General features: G+C 37.3%; 1 protein-coding gene across 1 annotated transcript in view; it reads left to right on the forward strand.

Annotated features, from left to right (window-relative positions):
• SPTA1 (spectrin alpha, erythrocytic 1) overlaps positions 1 to 22,169 on the forward strand; it is a 78,168-nt gene that overhangs the window by 14,176 nt on the left and 41,823 nt on the right. The window contains exons 11-21 of the mRNA XM_051858483.2: positions 1,565 to 1,702; positions 2,301 to 2,411; positions 4,121 to 4,198; positions 4,342 to 4,497; positions 6,137 to 6,341; positions 7,678 to 7,859; positions 9,964 to 10,207; positions 11,697 to 11,819; positions 18,426 to 18,643; positions 19,351 to 19,443; positions 21,788 to 21,925. Coding sequence (XP_051714443.2) covers positions 1,565 to 1,702; positions 2,301 to 2,411; positions 4,121 to 4,198; positions 4,342 to 4,497; positions 6,137 to 6,341; positions 7,678 to 7,859; positions 9,964 to 10,207; positions 11,697 to 11,819; positions 18,426 to 18,643; positions 19,351 to 19,443; positions 21,788 to 21,925 — 1,686 coding nt within the window. The remainder of the gene's footprint in view (positions 1 to 1,564; positions 1,703 to 2,300; positions 2,412 to 4,120; positions 4,199 to 4,341; positions 4,498 to 6,136; positions 6,342 to 7,677; positions 7,860 to 9,963; positions 10,208 to 11,696; positions 11,820 to 18,425; positions 18,644 to 19,350; positions 19,444 to 21,787; positions 21,926 to 22,169) is intronic.

Genomic DNA, 22,169 nt, shown 5'->3' on the forward strand with positions numbered 1-22,169 from the left:
TCTTCCTCATTGGAAACCCTAATGCCATATAGCTTCATTACACATGCTGCGTCTTATCACACTCCCATGCTTATCTCTGCATTGGAATTTCTAAGAGGATGCTACCTTATGAAATTTTGGTCACCTACAATGCCTAGGCACAACACAAGGCTGGCACTTTTTTATAATTTTTTGACAGGCAGAGTGGACAGTGAGAGAGAGACACACACAGAGAAAGGTCTTCCTTTACCGTTAGTTCACCCTCCAATGGCCGCCACAACCTACGCACTGCGGCCGGCACACCGCACTGATCCGAAGCCAGGAGCCAGGTGCTTCTCCTGGTCTCCCATGGGGTGCAGGGCCCAAGCACTTGGGCCATCCTCCACTGCACTCCCGGGCCACAGCAGAGAGCTGGCCTGGAAGAGGGGCAACCAGGATAGAATCCAGCACCCCAACCAGGACTAGAACCTGGTGTGCCAGTGCCGCAGGTGGAGGATTAGCCCATTGAGCTGTGGCGCCGGCCAAGGCTGGCAATTGTACCTTTTCTTCTCACCTATGTGCAACCTCAAATTAAACTGAGTTACTTACTTTTACTTGTATTTCTGAAATTTACTTAAATAACAGGATCTGAGAATCCTGCTGAATGGTGAAGTGAGGCTCACCAGTGTGCTAACCTCCTGAGTCACAGGTGCTCACAGCAGCCCCTGATCCAAAGAGATTGTGCTCTGCTCGGAGTCCAGGCATTCCCCAGGGTTAATAGTGACAATAATATTCGAAAGCCTCTGTATCTTACTAGATTCCCAGCACAGGATGCAGCACTGCATGATCGGTTAGACTGAGAAAACCACATTCTTAATTTCCCAGGAACTCTGAGGGAATATTTACAGCATGAACTTTTTATTCTTTTGTGAAATCCAAAGTATTTGAAGACTTAACTATTATCCTGGCATTCTAGGAACTTGTGCTGCTTTTTTATGGAGTTAGCAGCAACTAGGATGTGCTGGAATTTCTTGAACAGAAGCATGACCAAAAACAAAAGCTTTTTTTCTGGGTTTAAGGTCTCTTTTCTCATTTCTCAATGATTCATATTTTTTTTTCAGAATAAAATTCAACTTCTTAGATTTTAAGTGCTCTATAAATTTGATCTTTATGAAAAGTCCACACTTTTTTGCCACTGCATTTTTCTTTTGAGTACATTGTATCTTCTATCAATTATTTGGAGTCCAAATAACATCATTTACTCATGATTTTATATTCTATACTTCTTCTATAAACTTTTTTCTTCTGAAACTCCTTTCTCGCCCTTTCTGTCTCTGTCTGGTACAATACTTGACCATAGTTCTATGTCTAATTATTCTAATCAAAATTAATTTTTTAAGCACATAAGGTACATTGTACCTCTTTTATGACATTTATCCTATGTTTCCTGTACTGAAATCAATTATAACCTTAAATGAAAAGCCTATTTCCTGTTACTCAGCTTTCTAATCTTTAAAATTGCTTCACATTATTAGCAGTTCCATAAAAATAGGTTAAAATTAATTAAATAAACATCTTTCTGATATATTATCTCCTCCTTCAAAAGATGGAAACACTTGACAACAACTGGGCTGCCCTGCGGGAACTATGGGAACAGCGACAGCATCAGTATGAGCAGTGCTTGAACTTGCACCTCTTCTACCGGGACAGTGAGCAAGTGGACAGTTGGATGAGCAGACAAGAGGTAATGAGAGGGGCCCTTCCATCTCTTACTTGCCATGACTGCTGTCAGCATCCCACCACCATATCTATGGGAAGATTGTCCTGAGAACTGAGGATGATCCATGAAAGGAAGAAAAGATGACACCCTTGTATAGACACCTACAGTCCCCTAATTGACAAATACATACAAAAATATTTAAATGCATTGTACACAGGCTTTGACCACATATGAATATAAGGGGAAATGAATATAAAATTGGTGAGGGGTTGAGAACAGAAAATTGTGATGTGTTAGACAGAATTATTCTGAGAAAATGTCCCAAAACAGGTCAGTAGTCTCAGGCAGGCTTGAGAGCTGCAGGTGATGCTTGTATTGGTTGTGAGAACTCTGTATGCACAGACTTAGAAACGTAAGGGACTTTTGTCATGAGCACATTGGGAGGGAGGTCTGAGGTCTTGGGATCTGCAGTTAGTCTCTCTACACTATTGTAATTTGCACTATTTATTACTTTGTTCTCCAGCTCCATTTCCTCACTCCTGGGACCTTCTTTCAGATACTCCAAGAGAAATGTTGCTCATCAATGAGGCACAAATGGAATGTGTTTTTCTGTGTTCTACAGGCCTTCCTGGAAAATGAGGACCTGGGAAACTCTCTAGGCAGTGTAGAAGCCCTTCTTCAGAAGCACGATGACTTTGAGGAAGCCTTTATTGCTCAGGAAGAGAAGATCACAGTAAGATGATCTGCCCTGGCATGGGCATCTGTTTCATGTTTGTAAATATCATCTCATACAATAAATATCCATACATGAAATCACTTCTATGCTGTCAGATATAACATGAAGATTATTCTTATTAAAGTTAACTTTAATATTTTTATTGGTAATGTTTACTTGCATGTTTTAAAACTGTTCAGTTTTTAGGTTTTACTTTCTTAAATTTCTGAGACAATATATTTTTAATTTACATTATAGTCAAAGACAATGCTTCACTAAATAAAACAGTTCAATAAATAAAAAGGAAAAGGTTACAGTGCAGCAGGAATATAGGCATATAGGAATACAAGGGTTATAAAGTATAATTAAATGAAAGATTACTGAATTTTATAAACATATGTGTTTTCATAATGTGAAAACCAAAACCTAACAAACTTGGATAAAAAAGAAAAGATACAGAACAATAATATATTCTTTCTATCAGCACACTTATTATTCCATAAGGCATATTTAGAAAGATTTTCAAGATGGTAGACCATTATTTTTACTAATGAAGTGCATGACTCTGTCTTACTTTTTCTACAGTATAAACAGAGACTACTGGATAAATGAGTATATTCAATATAGAATCATTACTTTAGAGTTTGAAATGTATTTTTAGTTTATTCCTTTGTGGTAATATCTTAATACTCTAGTAATATCTAGATATCTAAATAATATGTAGCCTTTTCCTTCATAGTATATTTACCTTTAAAGTACACATTCATTTTTGTGTTTTCCATATAAAGCTGTGAACATTAAACTACAATTTCCCAGAAAACTGGTCAGTATATAAGAAAGACTTAGAAAGAGTGAGGAAGATATCAAGATATTGTGGGCCCAGTATATTGTATGTCTTAGTCTCCTAAGACTAGATTTGGATGGTGCTGACTTTAAACACATTCTCTCTCTCTCTCTCTCTCTCTCTCTCTCTCTCTGACATACACACAGACACACACATACATGTATCATCATCACCACCACCACCACCACCACCACCACCACTACCAACAAAAAACAATAAAATTCTAAGTGTTCAGTCTTAACTTTCAATCAATATTAAGTTTAAAATGATCCCTTATTAATCCTAATGTTTGTTCTGTATATTCTCACTGATAAATCTAACAGTGTAAAATGATTTTATTATAAGTTGCTAAAATTTATTTTGGATCATTACTCTACTCCAATCAAATAATTCATCCTGAACTCTAGCACTTCAGGGAATTTATGGCTGAATACAGATGAAAAAAAGTGCCTCTAAAATTTCAGAATCCTTTCCTATGTATCTTGGTATATTGATACAGCCTTAGGTATATATTATATATAGATGGATGGTTAAATAGATATATAAGTAACAGATATATAGACTGGCTACTGGACATGGCTATATAATTAACAGTGCTTCCTCTTGAACATTGAAAAATTGACAAAATATTCAACTGTAGTGACATCTGAATTCATTCACTATAATCTTGATTTTAAAATATTTTGGCACAGAGCAGGTGCCTGACATGCCTAAGGTATATATGTTGCAACATAATTTATAACAGAAATCAGAACTAAGACATGGATCTTCGACCCTCAAAGTTGTGCTCTCCCCACATTGTTATGCTTCATTTTTAAACAGCTACATCACTGTGGCTACTTTCTCAGAAGTCACTGAGGAAAAACCACTTGCTTTTTTTCAGACCTTAGACAAGACTGCAACCAAACTGATTGACGATAGTCATTATGATTCGAAGAACATCGCTGCTATCCGTGATGGGGTATGTCTAAGGGCCGGGACTGCTGTGTGACTGAGCACTGGGGTCAGGGAAAACCTTTTGGGACTGTTGGCCAGGGCTTTCAGTGACTCTTGTGTGTCCACATTTGCTTTTGCTGACAGTGAGTTTACTCATGCATTTTCCAGCTGTTGGCCCGGCAGGATGCTCTTCGTGACAGGGCTGCCACTCGACGCAGATTGCTGAAGGATTCTTTGCTGCTGCAACAACTGTATCAAGATTCAGATGACCTGAAGAATTGGATCAACAAGAAAAAGAAGTTAACAGATGACGAAGATTACAAGGTAGGCAGTTTGCAAGTTCTTGATGCACTCGTCAGGAAGTAACTTCATGGAATTACAATATGGGAGCTGAGGGAACCTTAGTCTTCAGCTGGTGATCTTCACTGTATAGATGAGGAGACAGGGACTCAGAGAAAGGCAATAACTCTCCCAGAATCTCCTAAGTCTATATATCTAATTGAACCGCAAGAATCGAAGTTCTGGTTTACCTGTAATCTGCTGTCTGTTACCTCTTTCCACTGGTATAACTTCCAATGATTGACACAACTTCAAGTGATCCTTAGCAGAATGAAAGAAAGGACAAAATGCTCCTTATTTTGATCTTTATTTCCCCTTTTGCTCTTACACCCTTTTAGTAAGAAAATAAGTGTGTAACAACAAGGTATTCAGATTTTTAAAAAAGCTATTGAGAACTCAAAAGTAATCTAATAATTTTTTATAATATAGACATACATTTTTGTAGCTGGCAGAAAATAATATTTTATTTTATTTTAACTTTTATTTAATAAATATAAATTTTCAAAGTACAACTTTTGGATTATAGCAGCATTTTCCCCCCATAACCTCCCTCCCACTCACAACCATCACATCTCCCACTCCCTCTCCCATCCCATTCACATCAAGATTCATTTTCAATTATCTTTATATACAGAAGATCAATTTAGTATATACTAAATAAAGATTTCAACAATATTTTATTTTATAAATGAAGAAATCAGGGTCTGAGTTGGGAAACCATTTACTAAAAATTCATCCAGTAGTCTAGATGGTGATTTAACATAAAAATTAGAAGTATGAACTCTACAGAAAGTGAAACTAGATTTGAATTCTTGCTCTCACTGTTTTAGTTTCTGTGACTATGGAAATTCCTGAATTACCTCTGAGTTATAGATTTTTCTTCCATGGGGTTGAACCATACACTTACTTCATACTCATAAGTGTTACACAACATTGTTATGCACATACCTATAATCACAAACTTTCACACTGATAGTCAACGTTAGAATTGACCTCTTGATTTCTAGGCCAATATCTATTCAAAATTTTACTTTAAAATTTTTTATTAATATAAAAAGAACAGATTTCATGTATTTCATGTACAATTGTTTACTTTTCCAATTATCATTTGCTCTTTAATATATGCCTATGATCTTATTCTCCAATCTTGACAGAACTATAAGAATCTTATCTCTGTCTTTCAGAATGTGAAAATAAGTTGCATGTGTTTGAATGCTTTAGAGGAATTATGGTTCCAGTGCATACAGAGTAAATAGATCTTTTCTATATGCATCAAACAGATAGACTGGTGATTTCTGTACTAAAGAAGCATAGAAAAAATTATGTTTGATGACAGCTATGATTGCCAGTTAGTGTTTGTGTGGGGTTACAACTTCAAAGTGATCTTCAGTGCGTATGCAGAATCAGTACAGATAGTCATTGCATTGGTTAGACTTGGCTGCTGTGTGTATAGAAAAATGCATTCATCAAATGTGTTTCCCAGGCATTGGACTAGGACAGTTTTCCCTTGTATGTCCTTCCCACACCTCATACAGTAGGACTTATAATGAGGAATAAACTCCCATGCTCAAACTTTCTTTGGGTAATTCCTTCAACTTATTTGTTTTTTTTCACCTTGTCTTAGGATGTGCAGAACTTGAAGAGCCGGGTTCAAAAGCAGCAAGTCTTTGAAGAGGAATTGGCCGCTAATGAGATCATGCTCAATAACATACAGAAAACTGGCCAGGAGATGATTGAGAACCAGCACTATGCCTCTGACAATGTGGCTACTCGTTTGAGTGAGGTTACCAGCCTCTGGAAGGAGCTGCTGGATGCTACAGCACTGAAAGGTGAGAAGCAGACTTTTTGATAAAATGTTCATTTCTAAATTCTGAATCCTTTCACTTCCATCTTTACCACTGTGGCATTTCCTGATGACCCCTAGCAGAAGGAATGCTACCCATTTGTTTCCCTTTGTCTTCCTGGTTGGTCAAGAACTTTAAAAACCCAGTGTTAACTTATCACACTATAAATGAGTATTAATGTAACTTAGGTTTTTTTAATTCCAGTATGTAGTGTTTTTAACCAAAATTTGTTTCACATTCCTCACTGTTCTCTTTTGTCTTGAATAAATCTACATGAATCATGAATTCAGTATTGACTGTGCATTTAAATCTATTCCACTTACATTAAATTTTATATTTTAGTCCTATAAACTAAGATGATTAAATTAGACCTTAAAATATTGGTGGTGTCACATGTGATATTCCTACACTATTTTCATTTTAGAGAGCTTTATCACTCGGTGTCTTTTTCACTTTCATGTGAAAGTGTTTACCTCCAGACTCTTCAAAAGCTCCCTGAGCATGTCTGCATGAATAACTTCCACTTGAACTTTATCTCATCTCTTACTCTGGAAATTTAATCAACAGTCACCTATTACCATATATAATGAGCGTCTCTGTCATAGAACATTACTTGTAGATATGACTGTGCTTATTTCAAAAGGATGTGTCATACTGTAATTTTGGGATGCCATCCTGATTTGTGAGTTAGAAAAAACATTTAACCTGGATATAACAATGAGATGTCACTGCTTCTTCCCACCATCAGAAGACACAGTAATTGCTTTGCAGAAATAATACAAATAATTGCTGTAAGGTCACAGAACAAAGAATTTAGCTGAGCAGTATGAATAATCAAGGAGTTTCAAGAGAAGAAATTGAGGGGCATGATTTGTGATGAAAGAAAGGCAGCAAAGTTCAGTGAAAGGTATTTTTAAGAAAGCTTTCCATATTCATACTGCACTAACCACAAATAGGCTTCTCTTGAGAGAGTGCCATGTTTTGAGTTTTAATCCTTTTGAAAAGGAGTAATGAATAGATGGAAAGAATGTTATGCAAAAATATTCAATATGGTTAAAATCTGACACAGTAAAACTATACCATAGAATGTAACTCATTCTTCACCTTTCTTGTGAGAACATTATTATGTTCAATACCAGATAACATTGTGATTCTATCAATTTCATTTGATTTATCAAATAATCATATTAAACAATTTTCATATGTTTCTCTTTGGAATATCAAAATACTATGCTGTTTGTTAAGTTGAGGGAAGGTATGTCAAAATACAAAGACCAGAAATTATAGTACATAATGCCTTACGTTTAATGTCTTCCCCTAGGGACACAGTTGCACGAAGCTAACAAGCAGCTGCAATTTGAAAATAATGCAGAAGATTTGACCCGCTGGCTGGAGGATGTGGAGGGACAAGCTACCTCTGAGGATTATGGGAAAGCCTTGACAGATGTACAGAATCTCCTCAGGAAACATGGCCTCCTGGAGTCAGCAGTGGCTGCTCGTCAGGTTTGTAGTTAGCTCTTTGGACAACTGTATGCAATTGGTATATATGTTCCAGGCACACTTGTAGATTGTAATTGTTATTCAAGAGAGCAAGGAACCAAAGATAAAGTTTACAATTTTTGTTGTTCAGCTCCCTCTTCCCAATATGTCCTCCAATCCAACCATTCTCCTGAGTGTCCAGTGTCTTTTGTCAGAACTCCATGGTTGATGCAAGATTTTCTTGACTTCAGCTGCAAAACAAGGGCTTGGGGAAAAAACGCATTTTCCTATTTTGGTATTCTGCAATTTTAACTTGAAAATATATTGAAACTTTTCTTTCAGTTAAGACAATTAAAACCCATGGAAAGATATTGAGTTTCCAAATATCAGAGAGAAAATTAACAACAGAGCCAGAATGATGACAGTTTTCTAGGCTCCTAGTTTCAGGATTATTCCCTACAACCTCCCATAGGCTGTCACTGAAAGTGAATTAATGCAGTAAGTTTCAACAGCATGAAAATTTTAGGTGAATTTTAGGAAAATTAAGTGGAAATCCACTTCCAGCTGACTTGATTTCTTATTCCATTTAAAAATGATTCTATTGTTCCCTAGGGGGCTCCATAGTCTGTCATGTTGAAATACACTCTTGTGATTTCTGCTCTTTGGTTGTGGAAAGCAAAATAACCTGTTGAAAACGAAAATATGTGTAATACATTATTATATATACTGTATATAACATATAATATACATGTATAAAACTGTAAAGATTACAGATAGCTCAATGGATTTTAAATAAAACAAAAGCTAGAAATAGGAAAACCATACAAACATAATTTTGAAATATATATGCACAAAGTGTTTTGAAACAGATTTTCAGAGAAAGGAGTGGTAAGATTTATTTGCTTTTTTGTTTAAAAGATTATTTTATGTATAAAAGTAAACAAAAAGGTCACCTTGAGGAAGAGATACACTGTGTGTAGACACTTAAAAAATTGGTGTGTGCAACCATACTTGGGAAGTTATGGCAGCTGATCACCAAGAAATGGTTCTCTTGATTGGAGAAGAGGCTGAGATACAATGTTTGCAAAGGAAATTTTTGATATAGAATGTTAAAATGGAAGAGATTTTCAATATCCTCTAGATCATAGTGTTCACTACATAGATGAGGGCACTAAGACCAAAACAAGTGAACAAGCTTTCAAAAAAATCAAATGGCAACTGACTGTCAGCCAAGAATGGAAGCCACGTTTCCTGTTCTTTTCCTGGATCATTTTGTACTACATTAGAAATTTTCAAAAAGTGCAGTGGACAGACAGTGAAGATGATGATAAGGAGGAGGAGGATGTTGATGATGTTTTTAAAATCTCTCTATTATACTAACATGTTGTTAAACTTTCCCAAGAAATGAAAACAGTTAGTGAGATATTTTAGTTATTTATCAAGACTTTAATTCTTTATAGAGAAGTGAGTATATATTTTAGAATGTTATTTATGGTCAGCATTTTGTTCCAAAGTGAGAAGGAATAGATGAAACCCTTTATAAGCTGATCACTGATGACAAAATAGAAAGAGTAAAACCAATACCCAATGTTTCTTTTTTCTTGAGGAATTTATCTGTGTATTAGTCTCCCCGCTCCAACACACAAAGCAAGCATGTGCATCTCCTTTTGCAGAAATGGCTTACATGAGGACAACTAGGCAGTGACCAAGGCAATCCATTTGTATTTCTCTTTCATACATTCTTACTTTTTTATTTTTATTTTTCGTAATACCACATTTCATTTTACAGGCAGTCCTGCATATAAAAAACAAGCCACAAGAGTTGTCACTTTCCTTGAAATGATAGCTTATTTTAAAGTGAGATAAAGAGCATGGACAGGAAACATTGAAAAATCTCACTTTTTCCTCTTAGACTCCCATTTATAAACACTTTCACACAGTTAAATTCATATAGTTTGGAGCATTCTATGTTTTTTCCTTTCTGAAATGTGGCTTGCAAACCATTTTCCTATAAAGAGTTCTTAACTTGATGAGGTGATCCTCCCTGTAACACTCTGTTTCACTTATTTTGTAGTTCTTTCTTACTAAATAATTGAGTTTTCTGGCACTCATTCAATTTCCCCCTCAGGATCAAGTGGACACCCTGACAGATCTGGCTGCATACTTTGAAGAAATAGGCCATCCTGATTCTGGGGACATACGGGCAAGGCAAGAATCCTTGGTGTCTCGGTTTGAAGGTCTGAAAGAGCCACTGGCCACCCGCAAGAAGAAGCTCATTGACCTGCTCCGTCTGCAGCAGATCTACAGAGACACAGAGGATGAAGAGGCCTGGATCCAAGAGACTGAGCCCTCAGCAGCTTCCACCTACCTAGGTTAGTAAAATTACAGCCAGCACAGCCACAGGGAGAGGAGTAAATGGGTAGAGAGTTTGCTCTCAACTCTTTCACCTCATAGTCATGAAAATGTGTCCAGCCCCCCATTAATAATCATAAATTTTAAATAATACTCACCAATTCATCTTCTAAAACCAGATTCAAAAAATCCATGTACCTCTGGGAAAATCTAGAGTGTTCAGCTTTTTTTTTTTTTTTTTTTTTTTTTTGGACAAGCAGAGTTAGACAGTGAGAGGGAGAGACAGAGAGAAAGGTCTTCCTTCTGTTGGTTCACCCTCCAAATGGCCGCTGCTGCTGGCGTGCTGTGCCGATCCGAAGCCAGGAGCCAGGTGCTTCCTCCTGGTCTCCCATACGGGTGCAGGGCCCAAGCATTTGGGCCATCCTCCACTGCCTTCCCGGGCCAGAGCAGAGAGCTGGACTGGAAGAGGAGCAACCAGGACAGAATCCGGTGCTGCCACTGGGACTAGAACCCAGGGTGCCGACACCGCAGGCGGAGGATTAGCCTAGTGAGCCATGGCGCTGGCCAAGTGTTCAGCTTTTTGATGCTTCTTCCAAAACATAAGATACATGGCAGTCTTGATTGAATAGTCATGATTAATGTTTGAGGCACAAAGTATTCTGTGTCTACATTTTTAGTGGCCCCCTGTTATAACTATATACGCCATTTTATGGGTGAGAGGAATGAAATAGCATATAACAGTGTCCTATCTTTGGAAATAACTAGTTAGTCAGGGTCAATACCAAGATACTTATATTAATGTATATACAGAACAAAATGCACATAAATAGAGTGTGGCTTTATGCACAGGTTGAAGGAACACCTCAGTGGGTGGGCAATAATGAAAATGGAGTGATTCGTATGGAAATTTCCTATAAGTAACAGAAGTCTGAGGTTTATTGAAAAGTTGGAGGTTCTGGAGGGCTGTATTGGCATGATTAGCAGACAGGAAAGGTGGAGCCGTCTGCAGGGCTAGAGGAGGAGGGAATTCACAGTAGGTGGTAGTTACTGGATGATATTAATGCTGGCAATAAATAAGGTATTTTTGTAAGTTATTCCTAATCTTTACCAAAAAGCTTCAAATTGGTAATATTGTACATCTTTCAAGGTAAGAGAACTCACATTTGGAGGGTTTAGTGACTTCCTGAATTCTGCAGAAATTAGCATGTGAGAGATCCTGCTTTCTCACCACAATATACCAACAGAAACTTACATGATATTGGCCGTTCAGCTAATGTGTTGTTCATCTTTCTACACATCTTCCAAAGAGTGTTCTAATTTCTTCATTATATTTTCTGTAATAATGAATTTTCTGAGGACAAAGAAGCAGTACAATAGAATAGAATTAATTAAGGCAGGATGATTTTAGGAGGCTCCCTAAATGATTAGAGCAATAGTTCTAAAAAAGTGAAGTATTTTACTTCGACTCACCAGAGTCATCCCAAACCTTGAAATTCTTCTTCTATGTAGGCAAGGACCTGATTTCCACCAAGAACCTTCTAAACAGGCACCAAGTCATCCTGGCAGACATCGAAAGCCACCAGCCACGCATTCAATTGATAACAAAGAGGGGAAACAAAATGATTGAGGAAGGTATGTATGATTCAGATTGAGTTGGCCAAAACATCACTATACCACACATCTGGAAAGACGTTTGTGTAATGTGAAGTCTTTGTTAGAATTTGAAATGTCTGATCCATTTGCCACCCAATGTAGATATTCCCTTTGAGAAATGTGCATATTCCAATTATAGGAATCCCTCAACCTCATAAGTCAGTTATCTCTAAGACAAAATTATCAAAATAAAATATTTTTACCTTAATCATCTTTTTCTATTCACTTTACAGAGTTCAAAGGCCTTGTTGAACAAATCATGTCCCTTTCCCATGTGGGAACTTCCAGGTCTGAGAAGACAGAACTTTGGTTTCCAAGGTCTTACTATCTTTGATGGCAACTGATGCCATTTGTTTGCATTTGCCACTCTGTATAACAGTTTCAGTCTGTCTCCTCATCTCGGCCTTCCATATTCATAATTTTCTAATAATTAAGCAAATTCTCAAAATTGAATATTGTAGATCAGGTTTAGAATGAGAAATACACACAACTTTGGGATTCTACTCCTAACAATTAAAACTCAGAGATTCAGATCTAAATTGAGTGATTCAAATCAACAAATGTTTATTTGGGATTTTTAGAATGGTATGAAAACAGCTTTTTTCCTTTAAAATCTCTGACGGCAGCTGTCCATTTTTTCTTTCCATTCTGTCAGTGATTGATTTAGGTATTTGAAGTTCTGTTGTCATATGCATATATATTTATTTAAATTTTGTTGAATGTAAATCTTTACATTGCAAAATACTCATTTTACCCCTGGTGTGGTGGCCTGAATATTGTCTCAACCCCTGAATTCATGGCAGGAGTTTAAGCCTCAAATTCTTTTGTTAATGGTATTTAATTCCCAAATTCTTTTGTTAGTGGGTGTTCAGAGAAGTAACCTTTGGGAAGTTTTAGATTATATTAGATCATTACAGTGGACCCCTGTTTTTGAATTCTGGCAGTTTTATGAGGAAGGGTAAGAAAGACCAGACAGATATACACAGACATGCATACTCTCACCATGATGTAATTTACCCAATAGGGGTGCTTTCCAAAACCTGCTTTTTGCTATCTGGGCTTGAACCTCCAGAAGGATCACACAAAATAATCCACTGTTCCTTTTAAAGTAGCCTGATTCTGGTATTTGTGTTATAGTAATGAAAAGTTGGTTAGTATATTTAATGATTTTTTTCCTGAAATCTACTCATTGTGACCTTCATATAACCAACTGAGATGTATTTTGATTAGGTTTTACATGGCGCTTGTTTTTCCAAAATTTTGTTTGTACTATGTTTATTTGTAAAATGAGACTCTTAGAGACACATATGACTAGGACTTGCTTTCATTTTATCTAACCTGGTAATTTCTCACTTTTAAAGTATTTAGATCATTTATACTGAGTGCAGTTATTAGTACAGTTGCATCTAAATCTGGTACCTTTCTGTTTGTTTTCCTTTTACACATCAATCTCTTTCTTCTTCATATCAATGGTGCATTTATTATCATTCCCTTTTTTTCTTCATATTGGTCTGTTAATTACAGTTCTATTTGTATTTAATGTGTGAGATTTGGGTCTGGTTTGCTGTAGTTTTTCTAGATCCTTGAGATGCGTTGAAAGCTCATTTATTTGATGCCTTTCCAATTTCTTGATGTAGGCACCTATTGCTATAAACTTTCCTCTTAACACTGCTTTTGCTGTATCCCATATGTTTTGGTATGTTGTGTTGTTATCCTCATTTACTTCTGGAAAGTTTTTGATTTCTCTTTTGATTTCTTCCATGGTGCAGTGTTCATTCAGGAGCATGTTGTTCAGTCTCCATGTATTTGCATGTGCTCTAGGTATTCCTGAGTTGTTAATTTCCAACTTCATTCCCCTATGGTCTGAGAAGCTGCATCATATGATTCTAATTCTTTTGAATTTGCTGAGACTTGCTTTATGGCCTAGTATGTGGTCAATCCTAGAGTAGGTTCCATGTACTGCTGAGAAGAATGTAAATTCTCTATGTGTAGGATGAAAAGTTCTGTAGATATATGTTAGATCCATTTGAGCTATAGTGTCATTTAAATCTACCATCTCCTTGTTGATCTTCTGTCCTGTTGATCTGTCTATTTCTGAGAGTGGAGTATTGAAGTCCCCCAATACTATTGTATTGGGGTCTAAGTCTCCCTTTAAGTCCCTTAACAAATCTTTTAAATAACCCAGTGCCCTCTAACTAGGTGCATATACATTGATAATTGTTATATCTTCCTGTTGAATTGATCCCTTAATCACTAATATAGTGCCCCTCTTTGTCTCTCTTAACAGTTTTTGTGTTAAAGTTTATTTTGTCTGATATTAAGATGGCTACGCCCAATCTTTTTTCATTTCTGTTGGCATGGTATATCTTTTTCCAGCCTTTCACTTTCAGTCTGCAAGTATCTTTGTTGGAAAGATGTGTTTCTTGTAAGCAGCAAATAGATGGGTTTTGTTCCTTAACCCAATCAGCCAATCTGTGTCTTTTAACTGGACAGTTGAGTCCAGTGTTCAATGTGACTATTGTAGAATAGGAAAGTGTGATAGTGAATATTGATAAGTAGTGACTTTGCCCTGCCATTTGCCAAAGATATTTTTTAATATATGCTTTGAACTTCCTGTGATCTTTTGCTGTGAGGTTTCCTTCGTTTACCTTCTTTCATACTGATGACCATGTTTCTGTGTTTCTGTATGTAACACATCTTTAAGCATCTTTTGCAGGGTTGGACGAGTGGCAACAAATGCTTTCAATTTCTGTTTTCTGTGAAAGGTCTTTATTTCACCTTCATTCACAAATGAGAGCTTTGCAGCATATATTATTCTGGGCTGGCAGTTTTTTCTCTCTTAGTACCTGGGCTATGTCTCACCATTCCCTTTTAGCCTGTAGGGTTTCTGATGAGAAGTCTGCTGTGAGTCTAATTCGAGATCCTCTGAGAGTAATCTGACCTTTCTCTCTTGCACATTTTAGGATCTTTTCTTTATGTTTCACTGTGGTGAGTTTGATTACAACATGTCATGTCATGGTGAAGATCTCTTTTGGTCATGTTTACTAGGGGTTCTATGAGCTTTCTGTACTAGGATGTCTCTGTCCTTCTCCAAACCCAGGAAGTTCTCTGCTAGTATCTCTCTAAAAAGGCCTTCTAATCCTTTCTCTCTCTCCATGCCTTCAGGAACTCCTAGAACCCGAATGTTGTTTTTTTCAATAGTATTCTGTAGATTCCCAACAATATTTTTTTAGATTTCTAATTTCCTCTTCTTTTCTTTGGTTTGACTGTATACTTTCCTGTGCTCTGTCTTCTAAGTCCGATATTCTCTCTTCTGTTTCACTGACTCTGTTTTTAAGGCTCTATAATATGTTTTTCATTTGATCTATTGAGTTCTTCATTTCATTTTGATTTCTCTTCACTATCATACTTTTTCTACTAGTTTCTGCATTTCATTTTGATTCCTCCTTAAGATTTCATTTTCATGAGAGAGATTTTCTATCCTGTCCAGTAAGGATTTATGTAGTTCAAGCATTTGTTTTTGAAAACTTCTAAATGCTCTTATAAATTTTTTGAAATCTGTATCTTGCATTTCTTCCATCTCATCATCTTCATAGTCTTGGCTTGGGGTATCTTGTTCATTCGGGGGCGTCATAATGTCTTCCTTGTTCTTGTTTCCTCAGTTTCTGCATTTGTTGCTTGGCATTGTGGAGATATTCTTTGGATTCTTCTTCCCTCGCTGTGGTGTTTTTTTTTTTTTCTTGTTATACTATGACTGTATTAAGTGGACTGTCTGCTTTTGATGGAGCCTTAGAGGCTTGAGATGGGTGTGGCCAGAGAGCTCTGTTTGGTTCCTCAGGGTTAAGGGTGTGCCAAAGGTGACACTCCCAGGTTAGGCCTGGTAAATCTCTCTCTCTCTCTCTTTTTTTTTTTTTTTTTTTTTTTTTGATTCAGAAGGGAAGTAATTCTGCACAGCTGAGCAGAATTGAAGGTAGTCAGCTTCGGATCTCTAGCTCCTGTAGGTATAACATTCACCTGCTCTTTTCCAAGGACCACACAGGGAATCTGTTCTGCCCTTGGTGTGGGCTCAAATTCTCCTGCAGTCTCTCACCGGGTTGCCAAGGTTACAGAATTTTAGTGTCTCTGGAGAGTACTCACGTGAACTCTGTGAGTTCTCTCACCCACCATCTCTTTTTTCACAGTCTCAGTCATTAGCTCCACACATTCACTAAGTCCTAATTTCCTGTTATTTAACCCCCCCCCGTCCCCCCCCCCCCGCCGGAGTCAGGTTTTTCTGCTTGGCTGTGGGAGAGCGAAGCCCTGAGGTCACGCAGCTTTTATGTATGACCAAAATGGCGCCTGCTCTTTTTCTTGCTCGCCTTTGAGAGGTGAGTGGAGAGACAGAAACTCATGTTCGTACTGGTCCTTTTTTTTTTTTTTCCTCTCTCCTCTAGTTAGCCTGGTGAACTTTCCACCACGGGGCTTCAAGCCTCGTTCCCTCTAGGCTCCTCCTTCTGCTTTCCCGCTGGTGTCTCGGGCTATTGAGGTTCGGCTCACCTTGCGTTCCCACACTGGTGAGTAGATTCCGCCACTGGTGTCCCAAGCCATGGGCTCCCATGCCCTCTATGCAGGTCCACCATGAATCACTAGTTCTGGAAGAGTTTCTGTTTCTTCCCCAAATTTTACTTGAACCTGCAGTATCTCCACTTTTATTAAACTGCCTCTTCCCGGACTATCAGTGTGCTCCCTTCCTATTCTGCCATCTTGATGGAAATCCTGACATTTGTCTTTTTAAAGTTCATTGTTTATAACTGTACAGTGGCATTCCCACAGTTTATAAGATGTGCAGTAATGCCATTTTGGTATTGTCTAGTGTAGTATATGCAATGGTAACTATCAAAAAGCATAACCATACAAGCAAACACTTTTTAGGGCCCTCAATAATTTTTAAAAATTCTAAATGGATACTGAGAGTCAAACTTAGAGAGTCACTGCTTTAGGATTTAAAATGCATATCTATAATTTATCACAGCCCAACTTCATAATAATATCATACCATTTCATGTGTGATGTAAGAGTCTTAAACATATATCTTTATTTCTTAACTTTGCTCTTGGTACTACTGGCATCATGCATTTTAATTTCATGTATGTTATAAATACTACAGTGCATTGTCACAATTTTGCTTTAATATTCAATAAGTTTTGAAAGAGATGAATAAGTCAGAAAAGATATTTATTTTCATATTCATCATTTCCGGTGTTCATCATTACTTTGTGTATGTCAATATTTTCTGCCTTATTGTTTCCTTTTTATTTGAAGAACAACCTGTAAATTGCTTATAATGCATGTCTGCTAACCATAAATTCTCTCAACTTTTGTCAAAAAATATCTATACCTAAAATATTTATAACTATTATAAAATATCTAAAAAATTATAAAATATCTATATCCCCAAATATTTTACTCTAATGTTGAAATATGTTTTACCACATATACAATTCTTGGCTGACAATTTCTTCCTTTCAGTACTCTGGAGATACTGCTGTCTGATCTAGTGTCTTGCAGTTTCTGATGAGGAATCTGATATTATTGCTTTTTTTGCTGGTTTGTATGTAATGCCTCCTTTCCCCACATGACTCCTAACTTTGTCACTGCTTTTCAGAAATTTTCTTATTTTATAATTTGAAGTGATTTTCTGTGTTTCTCAAGGTTGACAATTGTTCACTTCTTGAATCTTTATTATGATGCTTCTTGGACAGACTTTATTGCAGGACCAAGAGACTGATCTAAATCTACAAGACTGTGCTTTTGAGATTTCTACCTCATGTATTGTAATGTCCTGCCACTTTGGGGCAACAGGAATTTTAACTATTTCTAATTTAATGTGAATCCTAGGAATTGTTTGACCACTGCATTCAAACCATTCTTTCCTCTACCTTCATAGGTGTTTTTACAACTGTTTGCTAATGAGTAACTAATGAGACAAACACTCTGCCTGTCAGCAAACCTCCTTTTTAAAAAAGGAGCATCCTTTCTTTTTAGCATTCTGCCTCACAAGTTCTAGATGTCTGGTCTTTCTGTGTCTCCTACTCAGTGTGAATACTGGGCTCTGTTTGGACTATCCACTCCAGCACTGCAGTCCAGAAATTGCCCAAGGAATACATTTTAAAATGGGATTTGCATTATATTTTTCCTTCTTCTACCCGTTGTCTGAAAACGATTTTATCTTAAGGTCTGTTCTGTCGAGCTGGCTAGAAAGGAAAAGCAATTCCTATACTAATAAATGTTATGAGCAGAGGAAGAAATCTGTTGATTTTTTCTGTTTAGTCTGGAAAAGGCAGGTTTTTGGAACTCTGAGCATTAGCAATACAATGATGTTTTCTCAGGTCTGTATTTCCTAGACTATACCAACACATCTATTCCCAAGTAGCACATTTTGTTTCTTAAACTCTGAACATTTTGGTTCTCCAGGAACTCAAAAAAGTGTGACCTTGACTAAATGCATCACCATCCTCACACCTCTCTCTCAGGTTTACTGAACGGAGCACAGCATGGTAGATGTTAATGACAGTTATGCTCACCTTTTGTTTCACTCTGCCATAGACCATTTTGCTGCAGAAGATGTGGCTTCTAGGGTGGAGAGTTTGAACAGGAATATGGAGTCACTCTGTGCTCGAGCTGCCAGGCGGCAGAATGATCTTGAGGCCAATGTCCAGTTCCAGCAGTACCTGGCTGACCTGCATGAGGCTGAAGCATGGATTAGTGAGAAGGAGCCCATTGTAGACAACACCAACTACGGGGCTGATGAAGAAGCAGCCGGGGTAAGATGGGGTAGGAAGGAATATTATCTACTGAATATTCACCAAGTGCTTATGTTATGGGGCAACTACAAGTTCTGTTCTGTTATCTGGAGTTTACAGAGTGATCAGCTTTGACTTGTATCTTCTGGGATAGCTTTAGAACTGACAGGGGTTTCAAAAGATACACTATATTTTTCTAATCCTTCAGAGATTTGTAGAGTTTTAGGGATTAACTAAATCCAAAAGATGTGACCAGCAATTCATATCTGTCTTGGTCCCATTCTAAACTTCGCAGAGTAACCTTAGGCTTTCATAAACCAACCGTATTTTAATATAGAGGAACCTCAATAATGTTTTTAAAATAAAAGTAGACAGACATGTTGGGTCAAAAAGAACCTCAAATGTCATAATTATGCTTTATATCCCTGTCTTATTTTCTATTCTTGTCCTATGGAAACCCAATAAAGTATTTCACAAATCTTATGTGCTGGAAATAACTGATGATCATTTAAAGTTATGCTAATGCTTATCCTACAAAGAAGCAACATTATCAAAAATGTCCTTTCTCAGTTATGATATGTGTTGGGAACTTTGTAATAGCTGGAAAGTAGGTCTTATAAGGATTTAAAGCAATCAACAGTACCCAAAATAATTTTTGATGCATCCCACTGATGTGCTTAGTGTTCCTCCTATATTCATTCCTATGACTTTCTCATCAATAAATCCAGGCTCTTCTGAAGAGACATGAGGCCTTTCTAGTGGATCTCAATGCATTTGGAAACAGCATGCAAGCTCTACGGGATCAGGCAGAAGCATGCCAGGTAAGAAGGACTTAGTGATGATAGGCATCTTTTTCTACCACAGAGGGAAAGAAATTATCTTTATTTTTGAATTTTACTTCCTACAATCTGTTGCCAAACAACTCCACAAACTAGTTGAAGTGTCTATAGAACCTCCAAAACTGGATCTGCTCATCCACCACACAGAAGGGCAGCCACTGACATTGGGGTGGTGGAGGAAAGCAGATGTTTATTCGAAGTGCAAACCAAGGAGATAGGCAGCTACTGCTCAATTCTCAGGCTCCCAAAGGAGTTAGGGGTGGAGGTTCTTACAGATTGGATTTGGGGCTGAGAGGCATGTGCTCAATTCTTACCAAGTTCCTGGTTGGTGAGTGACACTAGCGACCTTCCATTGATTGGTCAGCGATGAGGTGCTCTTCAGGGAATTGTTGATTGCCAAGTGGGCCTCTGTTGGTCTGGGTGGGTTACATGTAAGTCGTAGTTATTTTATGTCCCAGACCTGGAATTTCTCTGTCTGGACCTGGAATTGAATTCTCCTATACAAAATCCTCTTGACAATACTTTTCAACAAATTTTTATCTGTAGGGGAAGCAAATGCTTCTTGAGTCCTGTGATTAGAACCTTGTAGAGCCAGCTGTACAACTGTCTTAATTCAGTGAATACCTTTAGATAAAGTGCAGGCAAGGGAACGGTGGGCTAGGGGAGACAGAGAAGCTGTCTTTTACATTAAAGGGGTTAGTCTGAAATCCATGACATAGTTGCAAAGAAAACACCCTCTTCTATAATCCTTACAGACAGTAATTGCCGCATCTTGTAGTATCCATGGAGATAACGTCCAAAGAAATTTTCAATAAAGCTTATTGTGTCTTCACTAATTTCTTTATTTTATCTCCTTTTCCCTTCCTTTTGCACTTCTGATTTTTCTTTCTTTCTTTGCTTCTTTATCATTTTTTTAAGAATTTCCTTCTTTTATTCCTTGGTATTGTTAAACATACAAATGCTTATTAAATGTCTGCCATAAAGATGTATGAATTTTAAAAATCCCTATATCTAAGAAAAGTACATTCCAAAGGTGGACAACAATTTAAACAGTGAGTGCTTAAAATAGATGTGGGAAGAGGAATCACAAAGAAGGGAGCCTTCTTTTCTCCTGAAACAAGAGTGCTGGAAGATAAGAAAACTTCCACAGCTGAGGTGAACCATTTTATCTGAGCTATTTAAAAAATGGGTTTCTTTGCAGACCAGGAGAAGAAGGGCTTTCCTAGTCAATCAGCTACCAGAACAAATCCACTGAGCCACAAAGCAATCAAATGGACTTGAGGAATGGGAAATGCAAATGGTTGAGAATGTGAGAATGGTTAGGGTACAAAGTGAAGGAGAGTGTCATGAAGAATGATGACTCTAGAACCAAATAAAGGAGGTACCAATGTCCTCTGGGCATAGCGGAAATAAGAAACACACTTCTTACATGTAAGAGATTCTTTCTAATGAGAGGCTAAGAATTTGCACGTTTGAGAAGACAAAATTCTAGTGGGTCATGTCAATAGGTATTTACAGAGATCCTATATTCCACCTCCCACCTCCCTTGGACTCTGCACAGTGCCTAAACAAGAACAAATTGATTTATGGATTTTCACAGTACACATTATGAGGATACACAGTACTCGAAGGAGATAAAATCAGAAGGATCTGTGAGAGACCTGAATCTTCATCTCTGTTCTGGGCAAAGGTCATATTTTGTTCATTTTCTCAGAAGTATGATAATCAAGGAAAGTAAAAATCAGAGAAAAACTCCACTTTGGAGAACATGTTGCTTGCGAAAGACACACTGAAGATATTTTTACTGAGTTCAGTTTATATTATCAATTTTTACAATTCCGTGTCCTTTACTCTGCTGTAGATTGCACATCTCTAAAATAAAAGGTCCACTGTTCCTTGATATAATGACTTAAAGGCTAAGGAGTAGAGAAGGCTTTCTAGTGGCATCCAGGGAAAGGAGAACAATGTCAGATAATGGATCTTTCGCTTCCTCAACCAATTTTCTGAAAGGTTGGCGTGTGTAATCCACTGGAAACTTCGTAAAGATATTACTTCTTCCACTTTAAGGGTCAATTGCTTAGAGCATTGAATAGTTTCTGAAAAACTACATATTTGCTTACTCCATCTAATGTTCACATTTACCGAATTGCAGTCACTTGATAAGTGTTACAGTGAAGCAGTATCTTGGAAGATCTCTGGTAGCCACAGAAGACGTTCCGATGCTACTGTCTTCTGTGAGGCACTAAGGACTGCCCACCAGTAGCAGCCTGCAGTAAGAAATTATCAACGCATTACTGACATCAGCTTCCTTTTTGTTTCTCTTCAGCAACAACAAGCTGCACCAGTAGAGGGAGCTGCTCGAGAAGAGAGGGTTGTGGCTTTGTATGACTTCCAGGCCCGAAGCACCAGAGAAGTTACCATGAAGAAAGATGATGTCTTAATTCTGCTCAGCTCCATCAACAAGGTGGTATTTCCTTCTTACCTTCCCATCAACAAAATGACTTTTCGATAGCCATCTCTCCCAAGTCTATAGATAGTTATATTTTCACTGCCCAACATGTTTTATCACTTTATCTCTTATACAGCTATAATTTATTGAATAGTATCTTTCCTCCAGGTATTGTGCAAGATCCTGTAAATATCTTTTGGTATTGTAATTCCAATTTTAAAGTTAAAATATTAATGATCAAAGATATTAAGTAATTAGC

The sequence above is a fragment of the Oryctolagus cuniculus genome, chromosome 7, assembly GCF_964237555.1.
Source record: "Oryctolagus cuniculus chromosome 7, mOryCun1.1, whole genome shotgun sequence".
NCBI lineage: Eukaryota > Metazoa > Chordata > Mammalia > Lagomorpha > Leporidae > Oryctolagus > Oryctolagus cuniculus.